We start from the raw sequence: 16,584 nt of genomic DNA on the forward strand, positions 1-16,584 counted from the left end.
TCGCTTTTAATTCATTTATAATACAATTTTAATACATATTACAAAGCACAATTTATTATTCACATATAATACAAGTTTTAATGATGGAAAATACATTTATCACACATTTTAATACACTTATAATACAATGTGACCATTTTTTACCAAACAAACACAATATATTTAAAAAACAATTATAATTCAAATATATTGCATAAATAATTCACTTTTAATACATATTACAGATTTATCACAGTATTGCTATAAATGGTAATAAACAAAAAGTATCGCTAAAATCTGTAATTATTTTTTAAAATGTATTAATTTATGTAATTTTTCCATAAAGTTATCTGTTTGTACATTATGAAAATTGAAAGTCAAAATTAAAATTTGAAGCCAAATTTAAGATTTAATATATGTATTATGTCTATAATTTATATATATATATCATGTCTATAATTTATATAGTACATCACATTTTTTCTATAAATAAAGACAAAGCGTGCTATTATTCTTTATGCCTATTTCTCTGCGCTTGAAAGAGAAATACTAGCTACCACTTCTCTCTAATTTTCCTTTATGCTTCCTGCAATGTTTTGTCAAATAGCAATTTGCATGTTGTTTTCTGGTTTCATATTATCATCATGTCATCAAACAGATGTCCTTAATATTATCAAAGAAAATTCTAACCAAGTTTCATCTTCAAACAATTTCTTATTTGGAACATCCTCTTCTAGTTACCAGGTATGTACTTCCTACACTTGATTTTTTTTTGGGGGGGCTGAATTCTTGTTATGAGTACAATTTTTTTTTTCTCCGCAGTATGAAGGAGCTATTCTCAGTGATGGAAAAGGTCTTAACAATTGGGATGTTTTTACTCACCAAGCTGGTCAGCTTATAAAATTCAATTTCTATTAGTCGATTTCTTTTTTTAAAAAAATTATTAATTTTGGTTAGTGTTGTTGCAGGTCATATTAAAGATGGAAGCAATGGAGATGTTGCTGTTGATCACTACAATCGTTATTTGGTAAACCTAATTTATCATTTGAGTTTTCCTTTCTAATGTAATTTCTGCAAACATTCTTGTTTATAGGACCACAACTCTTTTTTCTTTTCTTTGAACTGATCCAATACAGCTAACGAAAAGAAGATACTCCCTTCGTTTAAAAAAAGATGACCTTGTTTGACTTACAACGAAATTTAATAAAAGAATTCTTTTTCTTTTTTTAATTTTGTAATTTTAAATTAAAGTTATGTCAAATATATCAAACTGCGTTTTAATCTAATGATCGTGAAAAGTTAAAATTAAAATGTTATAAAAAAATTATTATTTTTAAAAAGACCAGAAAAAAAAATTCTTTTTTTTTTTTAAAGAGTAGGTTAATAATGGTTTGGTCCATAATATGTAGGAGTAGGACATACTTGTCTGACAAGTGGGCAATTCATTTCTTTTTATAAGCCCCAGTGCCCCCACTATCAATTGATATATAGTATGGTGTTACTGGCTTCTTATTATTTAAGGCTGGCTATTTCACAAGGCTAACTAACACATTCTTGCATCTTTTTAATCCTGTTGACATGGGATCTATAGTAGTGAGCCACATTGATATTAATTAGATGTTCTCGGATAAATTTTGTTTTGGCCTACTCAAAATCAACAATAAACTGATTAGATAAAAAGTAGCTATGCTTGAACAATTTGTGATCGATCAGAATTAACTTTTTCATTCGCGAAGAAAAGGGGAACACCCTAATTTGTGCTGACAACAGAGCACACATGATTGACACAAATTTAGAAATTTCTCAGTATCTAAGATCTAAAATTGGCATAAACTTGTGTCAAATTAATTAGTCATAAGGAACTTGCAAGATAGCAAGACTGGGGAGCACAATTTTTGTTGTGCAACAAGTCAAAGTGTCTCAGAAATGAACGAATGTTAGATCAATGAAGCGTATTAGCTAGAAGTAGATGTGTAAAACATGAAATTGAAGAATTCTGATGTTTGGTAGTAAAATGAAACAGGAGGACATTAAGCTCATGGAAGATATGGGTGTTAATGGCTATCGTTTCTCTGTCTCGTGGGCCAGAATTCTGCCCAGTAAGTTATAACTGTCACTAGTCGATCTCTTCCCTTCATTTTAAGCAAATACTACTAATTGTCATTTACATTGAACCATCTTTCTCTTTGTCGGTTGTAAATTTGACTCAGAGGGGACATTTGGAGATGTTAATATGGCCGGAATTGAGCACTACAATAAGCTTATTGATGCACTCTTACAGAAAGGTCAATTCGGCTTCACTTGCTAATAGTTTTAAGATATTTATAAATACAAAATGAAGCAAAAAAGTTAATAGGGGGCTCAGACGACTTCTTTATGTTCTGTGAATTCAGGGATCCAACCGTTGATCACATTAACACATTATGACATACCACAAGAACTTGAGGAAAGATATGGTGGTTGGCTTAGTTCACAAATACAGTAAGTAGCTGGTCTCATCTTACACTTTAAGGTAGTTTGTATATGATGAACAAGTTAACTTGTGTCGTGTTTCAGGGATGATTTCAGCATTTATGCAGACATATGCTTCAAATATTTTGGGGACAGAGTCAAATACTGGACAACCATCAATGAGCCTAACCTTATGGCTGTTCGTGGCTATAGATTAGGAACTTACCCTCCAAGTCGATGCTCCGGTATACTTGGGAATTGTAGTGCTGGTGATTCAGAAAGGGAGCCCTTCATTGCAGCTCACAATATGATCCTATCTCATGCAGCTGCTGTCAGCACTTACCGTACCAGATATCAGGTTTGTTCAATGGATCTATGCCCTTTCACCATCGCCATGTCAACTGTCAACACAGCATGATCTTGCAGAATTAGTCCAAATGGATTACCCCTTTAGTGCAACGCTATCTTCTGGCTTGTAAATGATGTGAAGGTGAATTTTGGGGGAGTCAAACAGGAAAATGGTTTACATAAAAGACTAAAGCTCGAAAATTTATGCTTGGAAAATACTTCCTCCTCTATCTATCAAATGGCATATTAAAAGTTTATTAGAAGATAACAGTCTATTTTATGCTTCTTTTCAGAAAAGACAAGGAGGCATGATTGGAATTTCTTTGGATACCCAATGGTATGAACCATTCAGCAATTCCCCAGAAGACATAGCTGCAACTGAGAGAGCTCGTTCGTTCTACGTCAACTGGTAACCCTTCCTTATCAATAGTTCAGTACTACCATCTGGTTTCTTGTGCATCAGAAAGAGATTATTTTTTACTAAGTACCCCTATGCAGGTTTTTAGACCCTATTATATTAGGAAGATATCCCAAAGAAATGGTACAAATTCTGGGATCTAATCTGCCAGACTTCTCAAAGAATGATTTGAGCAAGCTGAGTTATGGCTTAGATTTCATTGGCATCAATTACTATACGGCCAAGTATATCAAAGATTGCTTATATTCTGCCTGTGAACATGGAAACACTTGGTCAGAGGGTTCCTATTTAGCTACAACAGAAAAAGACGGTGTCTACATTGGTCAACCTGTATGTTTTCTCCTCTTTTAATATTTGAGCATTCTTCATCTTTTAACCCTCCACTATGCCAAACTATTACTGGCACTTTTTGCATTGCTGAATTTTATTTATTTTCCACAACTTTAAATGAATCAGACTGAAGTGGAATGGCTCTTTCTGTACCCACAAGGGATGAAAAAAATTGTTATATACCTAAAGGACAGATTCAACAATACTCCAATGGTTATCACCGAAAATGGTAAGAAGAAAAGAAATTTCACATTCTTGTCATTTAAAAGCGAGATATAGTTTAATTTATCAACTAATAACCTGAACAAGATGCATTTGGATCTGTTAGGATGCATCCACTGACACAACTGGTAACATTGCAGGCATTGCTGAGAATGATAATCTGAATCCTTCAATAACAGACACCTTGAACGATATTCATAGAGTGAACTATATGCATAGCTACTTAAATTCATTGGCAAATGCAATCACGGATGGTGCAGATGTGAGAGGGTATTTTGTTTGGTCCCTTCTCGACAACTTTGAGTGGCTAGATGGATATAAGTTAAGATTTGGACTTCACTATGTCAACTATACTAATCTTCAGAGAACCCCAAAATTATCAGCTACCATGTATAAACAGCTCATGTATAACTTCAACATACAACTCAAAAAAAATACTGCCCAGAACTAGGAGGAGAAGACGATGAAAAGTAAATATTATTTTCACTCCAATGGGACTGTAATCATTTAAACAAGATTTAATAAGTACACAGAAATATTCTGTTGGAAGAGGTTGTCTAATATTTGAATACTAGTCTTTATCAACTATATATAACTTGTTGGCGTAGAGACCCAAGCTAACTAGAACCTACAGCAACTCCATTATAGGAAAGTCCAAAGTCTAGCATAATAAAATATGAAGTTCAAGAGAGAGCAACCATTTGAATTATATTTTTGTACTAATATACTTTGTTAAATGGTGCAGTTATAGAATTGACAGTTAGTAGAATGGCCCTATAAAAATCTTATTATTCTGACAGATTAATGGCTCAGATGTAACAAAGCAGAAAATTATAAACCAGCGATTATTTTTCTGTCCATTTGATATTTAGTCACTAAGGCTATATAATTCAAAGCAAAAGTCTTCCAACCCAAAGCTGGATAAACCATACACATCAACAAAAATTATATAATGAATTGAAATGGAGCAAGTATTATTTTTGAGATTTTGATTATTTTGTTCTTTAATGCTAAAAGAATACTCTAATCTTGAATTTTTAAATTAAAGTAGTAATAATCCAAAATGGAATAAAAAGAGTAACAGTAGGAAGAAGAGATAATATTTATTATTCCTATATATGAAATCATATTCAAAATGGACGGGAGAAATTAAGCATTTTTTCTATTAATAAAGCAAAAGCGTGCTATTATTCTTTATGCCTATTTCTCTGAGCTTGAAAGAGAAATACTAGCTACCACTTCTCTCTATTTTTCCTGCAATGTTTTGTCGAATAGCAATTTGCATGTTGTTTTGTGGTTTCCTAATATCATCATGTCATCAAACAGATATCCTTAATATTATCAAAAAAAATTCTAACCAAGTTTCATCTTCAAGCAATTTCTTATTTGGAACATCCTCTTCTTGTTACCAGGTATTTACTTCCTACACTTTGTTTTCTTTTTGGGGGGCTTATGAGTACAATTTTCGTTTATCCGCAGTATGAAGGAGCTATTCTCAGTGATGGAAAAGGTCTCAACAATTGGGACGTTTTTACTCACGAAGCTGGTGAGCTTATAAAAAAATTAATGAATCTCAATTTCTTTTTAAAATTTATTAATTTTGGTTAGTGTTGTTGCAGGTCATATTAAGGATGGAAGCAACGGAGATGTTGCTGTAGATCACTACAATCGTTATTTGGTAAACCTAATTCATCATTTGACTTTTCCTTTTTAATGTAATTTCTACAAACGTTGTTGTTTATAGGTTCACACAACTCTTTTTCTTTTCTTTTCAACTGATCCATTACAGTTTAAGAAAAAGAAATATTTTTTTTTAGTGAAAGAGTGGTTTGGTCCATAATATGTAGGAGTAGGACATACTTGTCTGATAAGTGGGCAATTCATTTAATTTTATAAGCCCCACTATAAATTGATAAATAGTATAGTATTAGTGGCTTCTTATTATTTTAGGCTGGCTATTTCACAAGGCTAACTAACACATTCTTGCATCTTTTTAATCCTGTTGAAATGGGATCTATAGTAGTGAGAAACATTGATATTAATTAGATGTTTTCGGATAAATTCTGTTTTGGCCTTCTCAAAATCAACAATGAACTGATTAGATAGGAACAATTAATGAGACTTTTGGAGATGAGAATTAACTTTTTCATTCGCGAAGAAAAGGTAAACACACTAATTTGTGCTGGCAACAGAGCATACATGATTGACACAAATTTAGAAATTTCTCAGTATCTAAGATCTAAAATTGGCATAACTTGTGTCGAATTAATCAGTCATAAGGAATTTGCTAATAGCAAAACTGGGGAGCACAAAATTTTCGTTCTGCAACAAGTCGAAGTGTCTCAGAAATGAATGAATGTTAGACTAATGCAGTGTATTAGCAAGAAGTCTATGTGCAAAACATGAAATTGAAGAATTCTGATGTTTGGTAATAAAATGAAACAGGAGGACGTTAAGCTCATGGAAGATATGGGTGTTAATGGCTATCGTTTCTCTATTTCGTGGGCGAGAATTCTGCCCAGTAAGTTATAACTGTCACTAGTCTCTTCCCTTCATTTTCAGCAAATACTCATTCTTGTCATTTCCATTGAACGATCTTTTCCTTTGTCGGTTGTAAATTTGACTCAGAGGGGATATTTGGAGATGTTAATATGGCTGGAATTGAGCACTATAATAAGCTTATTGATGCACTCTTACAGAAAGGTCAATTCGGCTTCACTTGCTAATAGTTTGATAAATCCAAAATGAAGCAAAAAGGTTATTAATTTGTTGGGCTCAGAAAACTTCTTTATGTGCTGTGAAATTCAGGGATCCAACCGTTGATCACATTAACACATTATGACATGCCACAAGAACTTGAGGAAAGATATGGTGGTTGGCTTAGTTCACGAATACAGTAAGTAGCGGCTCCCATCTTACACTTTATGGTAGTTGTATATGATGAACATGTTAACTTGTGTCGTGTTTCAGGGATGATTTCAGCTATTATGCAGACATATGCTTCAAATATTTTGGGGACAGAGTCAAATACTGGACAACCATCAATGAGCCTAACCTTATGGCCGTTCGTGGCTATAGAGAGGGAACTTACCCTCCAGCTCGATGCTCCGGTATATTTGGGAATTGTAGTGCTGGTGATTCAGAAAGGGAGCCCTTCATTGCAGCTCACAATATGATCCTATCTCATGCAGCTGCTGTCAGTATTTACCGTACCAGATATCAGGTTGAGCTCTATGCCCTTATTCCTCATCGCCATGTCAACTCTCAACATAACATGATCTTGCAGAATTAGTCCAAATGGATTCCTCCTTTATTGCAACGCTGTTTTCTGGCTTGGATATGATATGAAGGTGAATTTTGGGGGAGTAGAAAAGGAAAATGGTTTACATAAAAGACTAAAGCTCAAAAATTTATTCTTGGAAACTGCTTTCTCCCTCTTATCTATCAAATGGTATATTAAAAGTTCATTAGAAGACCATACAAGTATCAGTAACATAGTCTATTTTATGCTGCTTTTCAGAAAAGACAAGGAGGAATGATTGGAATTTCTTTGGATACCCAATGGTTTGAACCATTTAGCAATTCCTCTGAAGACATAGCTGCAGCTGAGAGAGCTCGGTCATTCTACGTCAACTGGTAATCTTTCCTTATCAGTAGTTCAGTACTGGAATCTGGTTTCTTGTGCATCAGAAAGAGAGGGAAAAAATGTTATTTTTTTACTAAGTACCCCTATATATGCAGGTTTTTAGACCCTATTATATTAGGAAGATATCCCAAAGAAATGGTAGAAATTCTGGGATCTAATCTACCAGACTTTTCAAAGAATAATTTGAGCAAGCTGAGTTATGGCTTGGATTTCATTGGCATCAATTACTATACGGCTGCATATATCAAAGATTGCTTATATTCTGCCTGTGAACATGGAAGAACTTGGACAGAGGGTTCCTTTTTAGATACTAGAGAAAAAGATGGCGTCTACATTGGTCAACCTGTATGTTTTCTCCTCTTTAATATTTGAGCATTCCTCATCTTCTAACCCTCCACTATGCCAAACTATTACTGGCACTTTGTGCATTGCTGAATTTTAATTATTTTCCACAACTTCAAAATGAATCAGACTGAAGTGGACTGGCTCTTTCTGTATCCACAAGGGATGAAAAAAATTGTGATGTACATGAAGGACAGATTCAACAATACTCCAATGGTCATCACCGAAAATGGTAAGAAGAAAAAAAAGTTCACATTCTTGTCATATAAAAGTGAGATATAGCTTAATTTATCAACTAATAACCTGAACAAGATGCATTTGGATCGGTTAGGATGCAATTACTGACACAAGTGGATGTTGCAGGCATTGCTGAGAATGACAATCTGAATCCTTCAATAATAGACACCTTGAACGATTTTCATAGAGTGAACTATATGCGTAGCTACTTAAAGTCATTGGCAAATGCAATCACGGATGGTGCAGATGTGAGGGGGTACTTTGTTTGGTCCCTTCTCGACAACTTTGAGTGGCTAGATGGATATAAGCTAAGATTTGGACTTTACTATGTCAACTACACTAATCTCCAGAGAATCCCAAAATTATCAGCTACCAGATATAAACAGCTCATGTATAACTTCAAAAAACAGCTTGAAACACATACTGCCCAGGACTAGTGGCCGGGAGAAGACGATGAAAAGCGGAGGCTTCTTGAGATTATTTTCATTCAGTGTCTGTTGTTAGAAGACAGTTTATTGTGTAATGAAACAAATTAGTGTTCAGCCTTATCCCTGTCTTCATATTGCAGGAGATTAGGCTCAAGCCTTACTTGTATTCACTTCAATGGAACTGTAATTATGTAAACAAGATGTATATTAATTATGCAGAAATACTCTATTGAAAGTTGATTATAATTATCCTGATTTATTGATGACAAAGCAGTAATACATGCATGGACCATTACACTAGTAATATTATTTGTGTTCATTTGATATTTAGTCACTAGTGTTGTAAAATTCAGAGCAAATGGTCTCCAACAACACACAGCTTGATAAACCATACACCAACAAAATTTACATATTGAATTGGAACAAGGGAGTATCATTTTTTGAAATTGAACTTTTTTATATAAAAAAAGAAAGAAAAGAAGCTATTTAATTTCCTTAATGCCAAGAGTACAATTTAGTCTTGAATTTTTATAACTAGTGGTTTGTATGGGTATGGGGGTGTGCGTACATCTATCTTTCAAGTATAATGACACCGTGACAATCATCATTTAGAAATCGTTCAGTTCTGAGCATATTTATGAAAATCAATAAAATCTCATGAAAAAAGATTCCAAGACAATAAATGAGAGCATAAAATCAATAATCTTTATTAATGCAGGATGTGATGCACACACTGTATACTCTTTTCTACCTTGTGCAATGTGCATATGATCAAGACTTGCTGGCTAATGAAGGTCACAGGCACGGAGATTTGCTACTTTGGGAAATGGAGTTTTTGCTCTTGGCTGATTTAGGTAATGTTGCTTATGAAAGATTCTAGGATTTTTAGTAAGTACTTTCCAATGTACCAAAAAAATTAAATGACTGAGAACTGTAACATCAAGGTGCTAACAAGGAAATAGCCTTGTCTAGCTAAGCCATTAGGGGGCTGTTTGACCAAGAGAACTGTGAGTATTTGAAAATAGTAGCTTTCCAAGTGAAAATGATTCTTGAAAACTGGAGCTGGGTTTGGCCATGGATACAAATTGGTGTTGTTTTTGAAATTTTGTGAGTAGTTTGGAGTGAAAACAATAACATTTTCAAATTCCTAATATTTTATGGACAAACGTAGATTACGGAGCTGAAAAAGAGAGAAAAAATCATGGCCAAAAGCTAGGTCTTTTTCTAAAGCAAATGTTTGTCCTAAAGAGAGCTTACCAAGTCCAAGGGATAATTTCAGCCAGCTATAATCAGCTATATGTCTAAGACACCTTATAGTAGACAAGATTTACTTAAAGCACTAGTTTTAGGGAACGTGCGTTAGCACGTTTGTCTCTTATTATTGAATTTTTATACACTAAAAAATTGAGTTATAAAATAGGAAATGCTGAAATTAGCAATAGTATTTTTACCATCTATATTTTCTTCACTAAATAATCAAAAAAATATACTACGAATACTTGAGCATTTTTTGTTATCCTTCATTTGCAGTTTCTCATTCTCTTTTCTTCTCATTTTGAATTATGCATATAACATAAATCTTTGTAAATTGGTTCTTAAAAAGCATATTGAAATTTTAATTCTGAAAGTGTTTTTATAGAGTAGTGGAGAGAATATTCATTTTCAACTTTCAATTTTAAAAAATTATAGGTATGAGTAATAATTAACATTCAATTATTAGGCAGAAGAATATCACATTCTCTTAAATAAAATAATATCTCCAAGGCTAAAGTAGACATTCTAATTTGGACATTACTACTTGACTGTTTATGTGTCCAGCCAATAATCTGGAAACCTGAGTTCACAATCTTTCATTCATGATTAAAATTTAACATCAACAATAAATAGCTTCTCATCACATTAAATAGAAGTTTGATGCATATAACTTATAAGTTCTAAAAGACATCATCAATTTGGTACATATGCAAATAATATAAACACTTGATATATATGAAACACACTTCCAGCCATCATCATAATTATTATTTTAATTATTTTTTTATATCACATATACATATTCTTTTTAACCTTGAGAAATATTGTACATGTAATTTATGAAGAGAAAAGAACAATACTCTTTTTTCATAAAATTTCTCTTTGAATACTTAATATAAATGGAGCAACACAAACTTTTCAAAATGACTTATTTTAGGTATATGGTCAATTTGAAGAATGAATGTTTCCACAAATAAATAATAGACTAATAAGATCAATAGATTATACAATATAAACGAAAAGTCAAATAATAAATACATTTAAAAAAAATTATGTGACTTTTCTCATTTAGTTATTCCTCTCACTACTAATAAATAATAATCTCGAAAATATATTTAAACTAAAGTAAAACACTCTATCGATAATCGCATTCAAATCAACTAATTAATGAATTTAATCAATAATTAAGAAATATAGTAGAACATGAATTGTATATCACTAATTTTCATATAGGACACAAGATATTTCATTAGAAAAATAAAATAATAAGAAAGTATATCGATCAAAATATTAAAAAAGGATGCACAAAATACTTAAGCTTGAGAAGGAGGAGTGGATAAAAACAAAGAAATTACTGCAATACAGAATGATGAGCAAGATTAACTTTTTGCTTGATAATCTCTCATTCTCCTCTAGGTATTTTATAGCAGTGGCTAGGATAACTTTTGAGTAGGTACAATTAATTTGCATTTTCGATGATTTTAGTCCACATCAAAATTATTTAAAGAAAAAACTCTTCAAATACTCTTGATTTTTATAACAAAAGAGAAATTAATAATTAATGTGAATTAATTCATGCACTAATTTAAATGAGTTATTGATTAAATATTTAATTATATTTTATAACAAATTTAATTATTTTAATATAAGAATAAAATGATAATTCAACTTTGAGCTTTGAATCTTCCACTTATAATAATATACGATGATAATTTCTTAAACAAAAGAGATGATTACAATAGAATGATAAAAGAGTATTTCAATTAATACTAAGGACAATTAAAATAAGACGAAGAAAAAAATTAAGATCAATAATTTCTTTACCGGAAAAGTAAAATGGATAGGAGGGAGCAGCTCCCAACTTCTACCTGAGTAATTGAAGCAAAAATGATATTTTTACACTATGCTTAGATGGTTATGTATCTTATTATATTACGTTTTTTTAATGAATATATATATATATAATATTGTTTTCAATTGTTATATAAAATTATACATCAATAAATTGAATGATTACTATAAGTATAACAAAAATAAAATACGGAATAAAACTAATATAAACATGTAGAATCCAAAATAAAATAAAAATAATTTAATAAAAAGTAAAAACAAGTTAAGTGAGAAATAAATATTAAGATAAAAGACATAATTATTTTTGGTACCCAATAGGACAATAGACCGGCACACATCACACATATATAGTACATGTTTTTCTTTTTTCTTTCTAATCAATAAAAAAATTGAAGAGGTTGCTATTATTTGTGCCTTTTCCTCAGGAGCTTGAAAGAGAAATATCAATCACCACTTCTCTCTATTTTTCCTCATTCACTTAACAAATCGAAGCTGTACTATGCTTCCTGAAATGTTTTATCAACTAGCAATTTGCATGTTGTTTTGTGGTTTCATAGTATCATCCTATCATCAAAAAGATATCCTTAATATTCTCAAAGAAAATCCTAATCAAGTTTCATCTTCAAACAATTTCTTGTTTGGGACAGCCTCTTCTTGTTACCAGGTACTTCCCACACTTTTTTTTTTGTTTTGTTTTGAGTACAACTTTAATTTTTCTTGTTTTCTCCGTAGTTTGAAGGAGCATTTCTCAGTGATGGAAAAAGTCTCAACAATTGGGACATTTTTACTCACGAAGCTGGTGAGCCCCTTTTTTTAATGGCATAATACATTAATTATGACCGTATTTTTACATTTATGTCTCCAACTTTTGGGTGTACGACACATAAGTGACATAATTTGTTCAATTTTATGTTTATGCATTTTTTTTAATTAATGAATTATCAATTTCTACAAGAAAATTTGCAAGAATTTAGCCCCCTTTTTTTAAAAAAATATTAATTTTGGTTAGTGTTGTTTCAGGTCATATTGAGGATGGAAGCAATGGAGATGTTGCAGTTGATCACTACAATCGTTATGTGGTAAATCCAATTTATCATTTAAACTTTCCCTTTTATGTAGTTACTGCAAACATATTGTTCACAAGTCTGTTTTCTTTATTTTTGAACAAATCCAATACAGGTAAGAAAAAGAACACGTGAATATTTGATTCGTGACAGAATAGGTTAAAAATTGTTTGCTCAAATATATAGTAGTAGTAGGACATACTTGTCGCTCTTATATATAGAGACAAAAGATAAAGTGTTTTCTACCACTTTCTACTCACCGCTTAAAAAAAAATCTACACCACTCCACGTAACACTCTCCTATTCTTTTTTATCTCATTTTGGGTTACATATATATATATAACTATGTTTTTAGGAAAGTATTTTTTATTTGTCATAAGACTATTTTCTAAAATAAATGAAGAGGGTAGTACACACACCATAAAGAAAAACTAATGATAGAGACATGTGTTTCTCTAATTGATATTGATGGTTTATAATTTATATATGAAACTCACATTCTCAATAATTTAGGTATGAACTAAAAGAAGAAGATAATTAGATGTTTTTAACACTTATCTCTATTAATAATCAATAATATATATTTTTATAAGCCCCACTAGCAATTCTCTTAATTAATACTTCCTCTGTCCCTATTTACTTGTCCATATTTCCTATTTTAAATGTCTCTATTTACTTGTCCATTTTCACAAATCAAGAAAAGACAAAAAAAAAATTCCTATTATACCCTCATTAAAACTTCTTGAAAAAATTTAACTTTTAATTCATCCTTTTTGAAACCATATTTAATAAGGTAAAATTGTAACTTCACTATGTTAATTATTGTTATCTTAATATGTGTGCCTTTTCTAAAGTGGACAACTAAATAGAGACAGAGGGAATACCTTAGATAAGGAAATAATATTTAATAATGTTATCATTTATATTGTAATTACTTGGTAATTAGTATATTTGGGTTGTGAAAGAATTAGATGTGTTTGACATTTGCTCTCTTTCACATGCCTAACATTTTGTACATTTATGAGATATCAAATGTAGTCATTTTCTTACCCCTGTCATTGTGACTTCTTATCATTTTAAGGCCATTCAGAAGGGTAACATATTCTTGTATGTTTTTATCCTGTTGAGATGGGATCATCTATAGTGAGGCACATTGAGATTAGACGGAGACTAAATATGATTTGGCCTACTCAAGATCAACAAAATAAACTGCTGTCGTTTGTCAACACAATACTGATAAATTAGATAGAAAGTACTTTTGGAGATCAGAATTACATAAACTTTTTGATACAACATCAATCGAGAAGCAAAGGGAAGGCCCTAATTTGTGCTTGCAACACAGCATACATGTTTGACACAAAAGGGAAACAGTTAGTCTTGCTCTACAATTAAGATCTAAAACTCACATTCTGTGTCAAAGCTGATCGATCAACATCATAAGGAAGAAGCAGATAAGCGCATGATATGCTTTTGTTGCACAACAAGTCATAAGCGTCTCAGAAGAGTTTATGAATGAATGTTAGATCAATATAGTGTATTAGCAAGAAAATAGACTCGCTCGTAAAGCAAGAATTCTGAATTTCTGATGTTTGGTAATAAAATGAATACAGGAGGACATCAAGCTCATGGAAGACATGGGTGTGAATAGCTATCGTTTCTCCATCTCATGGGCAAGAATTCTGCCCAGTACGTCACTACTCTCTTCCCTTCATTTTAAGCAAATACTACTTATTGTCATTTACACTGAACCATCTTTCTCTTTGTCGGTTGTAAATTTGACTCAGAGGGGACATTTGGAGATGTTAATATGGCTGGAATTGAGCACTATAATAAGCTTATTGATGCACTCTTACAGAAAGGTCAATTCGGTATCAGTTGCTTATAGTTTTAAGTTATTGATAATATCAAAATGAAGCAAAAAAGTGAATTTTGGGGCTCAGACGACTTCTTTATGTGCTGTGAATTCAGGGATCGAACCATTTATCACATTAACACATTATGACATACCACAAGAACTTGAGGAAAGATATGGTGGTTGGCTTAGTTCACGAATACAGTAAGTAGCTGCTCCCATCTTACACTTTAAGGTAGTTGTATATGATGAACAAGTTAACTTGTGTCGTGTTTCAGGGATGATTTGAGCTATTATGCAGACATATGCTTCAAATATTTTGGGGACAGAGTCAAATACTGGACAACCATCAATGAGCCTAACCTTATGGCTGTTCGTGGCTATAGAGAGGGAACTTACCCTCCAGCTCGATGCTCCGGTATATTTGGGAATTGTAGTGCTGGTGATTCAGAAAGGGAGCCCTTCATTGCAGCTCACAATATGATCCTATCTCATGCAGCTGCTGTCAGTATTTACCATACCAGATATCAGGTTCTTTCGATGGCTTTATGCCCTTTCCCAATTGCCATGTCAACTCTCAACACGCATGATCTTGCAGAATTAGTCCAAATGGTTTACCCCTTTAGTGCAACACTATTTTCTGGCTTGTAAATGATATGAAGGTGAATTTTGGGGTTAGTAAAACAAGGGAAATGGTATACTTGGAAGACTAAAGCTCGAAAATTATGCTTGGAAACTGTTTTCCCCCCTCTATCTATCAAATGGTATATTATAGAAGTTCATTAGAAGATCATACAAATATCAGTAATATAGTCTATTTTATGCTGCTTTTCAGAAAAGACAAGGAGGAATGATCGGAATTTCTTTGGATACCCAATGGTTTGAACCATTTAGCAATTCCTCAGAAGACATAGCCGCAGCTGAGAGAGCTCGGTCATTCTACATCAACTGGTAACCTTTCCTTATCAGTAGTTCAGTGTTACAATCTGGTTTTTACCAAGTACCCCTATATATGCAGGTTTTTAGACCCTATTATATTAGGAAGATATCCCAAAGAAATGGTACAAATTCTGGGATCTAATCTGCCAGACTTCTCAAAGAATGATTTGAGCAAGCTGAGTTATGGCTTAGATTTCATTGGCATCAATTACTATACGGCTAAATATATCAAAGATTGCTTATATTCTGCCTGTGAACATGGAAACACTTGGTCAGAGGGTTCCTATTTAGCTACAACAGAAAAAGACGGTGTCTACATTGGGCAACCAGTATGTTTTCTCATCTTTTAACCCACTCTAGCACTTTCCACATTGCTGAAATTTTATTTTTTTCCACTAACTTTAAATGATTCAGACTGGTGCTCCATGGATCTTTCTGTACCCACAAGGGATGAAAAAAATTGTGATGTACATGAGGGAGAGATTCAATAATACTCCAGTGGTTATCACTGAAAATGGTAAGAAGAAAAGGAATTTCACACTGTCATTTAGAAGCTAAGCAAGATGCAGTTTATCAACTAATAACTTGAACGAGATACATTTTGATCTGTTGGATGCTACTATTGACACAATTGGCTATGTTGCAGGCGTTGCTGAGAATGATAATCTGAATCCTTCAATAACGGACACCTTGAATGATATTCATAGAGTGAACTATTTGCATAGCTGCTTAAATTCACTGGCAAATGCAATCAGGGAAGGTGCAGACGTGAGGGGGTACTTTGTTTGGTCCCTTCTTGACAACTTTGAGTGGCTACATGGATATAAGCTAAGATTTGGACTTCACTATGTCAACTATACTAATCTCCAGAGAACTCCAAAATTATCAGCTGCCAGGTATAAACAACTCATGTATAACTTCCACATACAGCTTGAAACACATACTGCCCAGAACTAGTGGAAGAAGATGATGCAAAAGCAGAAGCTTGTAAGCAGCTCATCCCTGCCTTCATATTACAAGAGTTAAGCTCAAACTTAACCTTGTATTCACTCCAATGGAAATGTAATCACGTAAGCAAGATATTTTAATTATGCAGCAGAAATTTTCTGTTGAAAGCTGAGTACCCCCCCCCCCAAAAAAAAAAAAAAAAAAATCTGTTAGGCTTCAACAGATTTCTTAATGTTCCAATATTCTACAAAATGTATGTTCCTCCGGCGATGGAT

The 16,584-nt window shown here is 32.6% G+C and overlaps 3 protein-coding genes across 4 annotated transcripts; all 3 read left to right on the forward strand.

Moving 5' to 3' along the window:
- The first annotated feature begins 558 nt into the window (after window positions 1–558).
- On the forward strand, window positions 559–4,437 carry LOC107010940 (beta-glucosidase 18-like). The gene is made up of 11 exons (XM_015210200.2): window positions 559–723; window positions 802–868; window positions 948–1,006; window positions 2,003–2,078; window positions 2,190–2,264; window positions 2,373–2,460; window positions 2,536–2,788; window positions 3,072–3,187; window positions 3,277–3,526; window positions 3,653–3,755; window positions 3,889–4,437. The coding sequence occupies exons 1-11, from the start codon at window positions 559–561 to the stop codon at window positions 4,197–4,199; spliced, it is 1,563 nt and encodes a 520-aa protein (XP_015065686.1). The 3' UTR covers window positions 4,200–4,437.
- Window positions 4,438–4,752: 315 nt separating this feature from the next.
- On the forward strand, window positions 4,753–8,410 carry LOC107010941 (beta-glucosidase 18-like). The gene is made up of 11 exons (XM_015210202.2): window positions 4,753–5,160; window positions 5,228–5,294; window positions 5,368–5,426; window positions 6,194–6,269; window positions 6,377–6,451; window positions 6,557–6,644; window positions 6,719–6,971; window positions 7,269–7,384; window positions 7,490–7,739; window positions 7,866–7,968; window positions 8,100–8,410. The coding sequence occupies exons 1-11, from the start codon at window positions 5,008–5,010 to the stop codon at window positions 8,408–8,410; spliced, it is 1,551 nt and encodes a 516-aa protein (XP_015065688.1). The 5' UTR covers window positions 4,753–5,007.
- A 3,477-nt stretch (window positions 8,411–11,887) lies between these two features.
- Window positions 11,888–16,549, forward strand: LOC107010943 (beta-glucosidase 47-like). Of its 2 annotated transcripts, XM_015210207.2 has the most exons (11): window positions 11,888–12,170; window positions 12,239–12,305; window positions 12,527–12,585; window positions 14,181–14,256; window positions 14,355–14,429; window positions 14,539–14,626; window positions 14,701–14,953; window positions 15,258–15,373; window positions 15,441–15,690; window positions 15,776–15,878; window positions 16,008–16,318. In XM_015210207.2, the coding sequence occupies exons 1-11, from the start codon at window positions 12,006–12,008 to the stop codon at window positions 16,316–16,318; spliced, it is 1,563 nt and encodes a 520-aa protein (XP_015065693.1). In that variant the 5' UTR covers window positions 11,888–12,005. The 2 variants fall into 2 exon arrangements, with proteins under 2 accessions (XP_015065693.1, XP_027770428.1); XM_027914627.1 differs by lacking the exons at window positions 11,888–12,170; window positions 12,239–12,305; window positions 12,527–12,585 and adding an exon at window positions 13,633–14,088 and having other exon boundaries at window positions 16,008–16,549.
- The last annotated feature ends 35 nt before the right edge of the window (window positions 16,550–16,584 follow it).

Source organism: Solanum pennellii, chromosome 2, assembly GCF_001406875.1.
Source record: "Solanum pennellii chromosome 2, SPENNV200".
NCBI classification, from domain to species: Eukaryota; Viridiplantae; Streptophyta; class Magnoliopsida; order Solanales; family Solanaceae; genus Solanum; species Solanum pennellii.

What these genes read in the sequence shown, in the direction of transcription:
- LOC107010940 (XM_015210200.2), top strand. Translation starts at nt 559, where the DNA reads ATGCTTCCTGCAATGTTTTGTCAAATAGCAATTTGCATGTTGTTTTCT. An exon ending in CGTTCGTTCTACGTCAACTG is followed by an intron (nt 3,188 to 3,276) that starts GTAACCCTTCCT and finishes ACCCCTATGCAG; the next exon opens with GTTTTTAGACCCTATTATAT. An exon ending in AATGGTTATCACCGAAAATG is followed by an intron (nt 3,756 to 3,888) that starts GTAAGAAGAAAA and finishes GTAACATTGCAG; the next exon opens with GCATTGCTGAGAATGATAAT.
- LOC107010943 (XM_015210207.2), top strand. Translation starts at nt 12,006, where the DNA reads ATGCTTCCTGAAATGTTTTATCAACTAGCAATTTGCATGTTGTTTTGT. An exon ending in CAGCCTCTTCTTGTTACCAG is followed by an intron (nt 12,171 to 12,238) that starts GTACTTCCCACA and finishes TTTTCTCCGTAG; the next exon opens with TTTGAAGGAGCATTTCTCAG. An exon ending in ATCACTACAATCGTTATGTG is followed by an intron (nt 12,586 to 14,180) that starts GTAAATCCAATT and finishes AAATGAATACAG; the next exon opens with GAGGACATCAAGCTCATGGA.
- LOC107010941 (XM_015210202.2), top strand. Translation starts at nt 5,008, where the DNA reads ATGTTTTGTCGAATAGCAATTTGCATGTTGTTTTGTGGTTTCCTAATA. An exon ending in TTTACCGTACCAGATATCAG is followed by an intron (nt 6,972 to 7,268) that starts GTTGAGCTCTAT and finishes GCTGCTTTTCAG; the next exon opens with AAAAGACAAGGAGGAATGAT. An exon ending in GCGTCTACATTGGTCAACCT is followed by an intron (nt 7,740 to 7,865) that starts GTATGTTTTCTC and finishes AAAATGAATCAG; the next exon opens with ACTGAAGTGGACTGGCTCTT.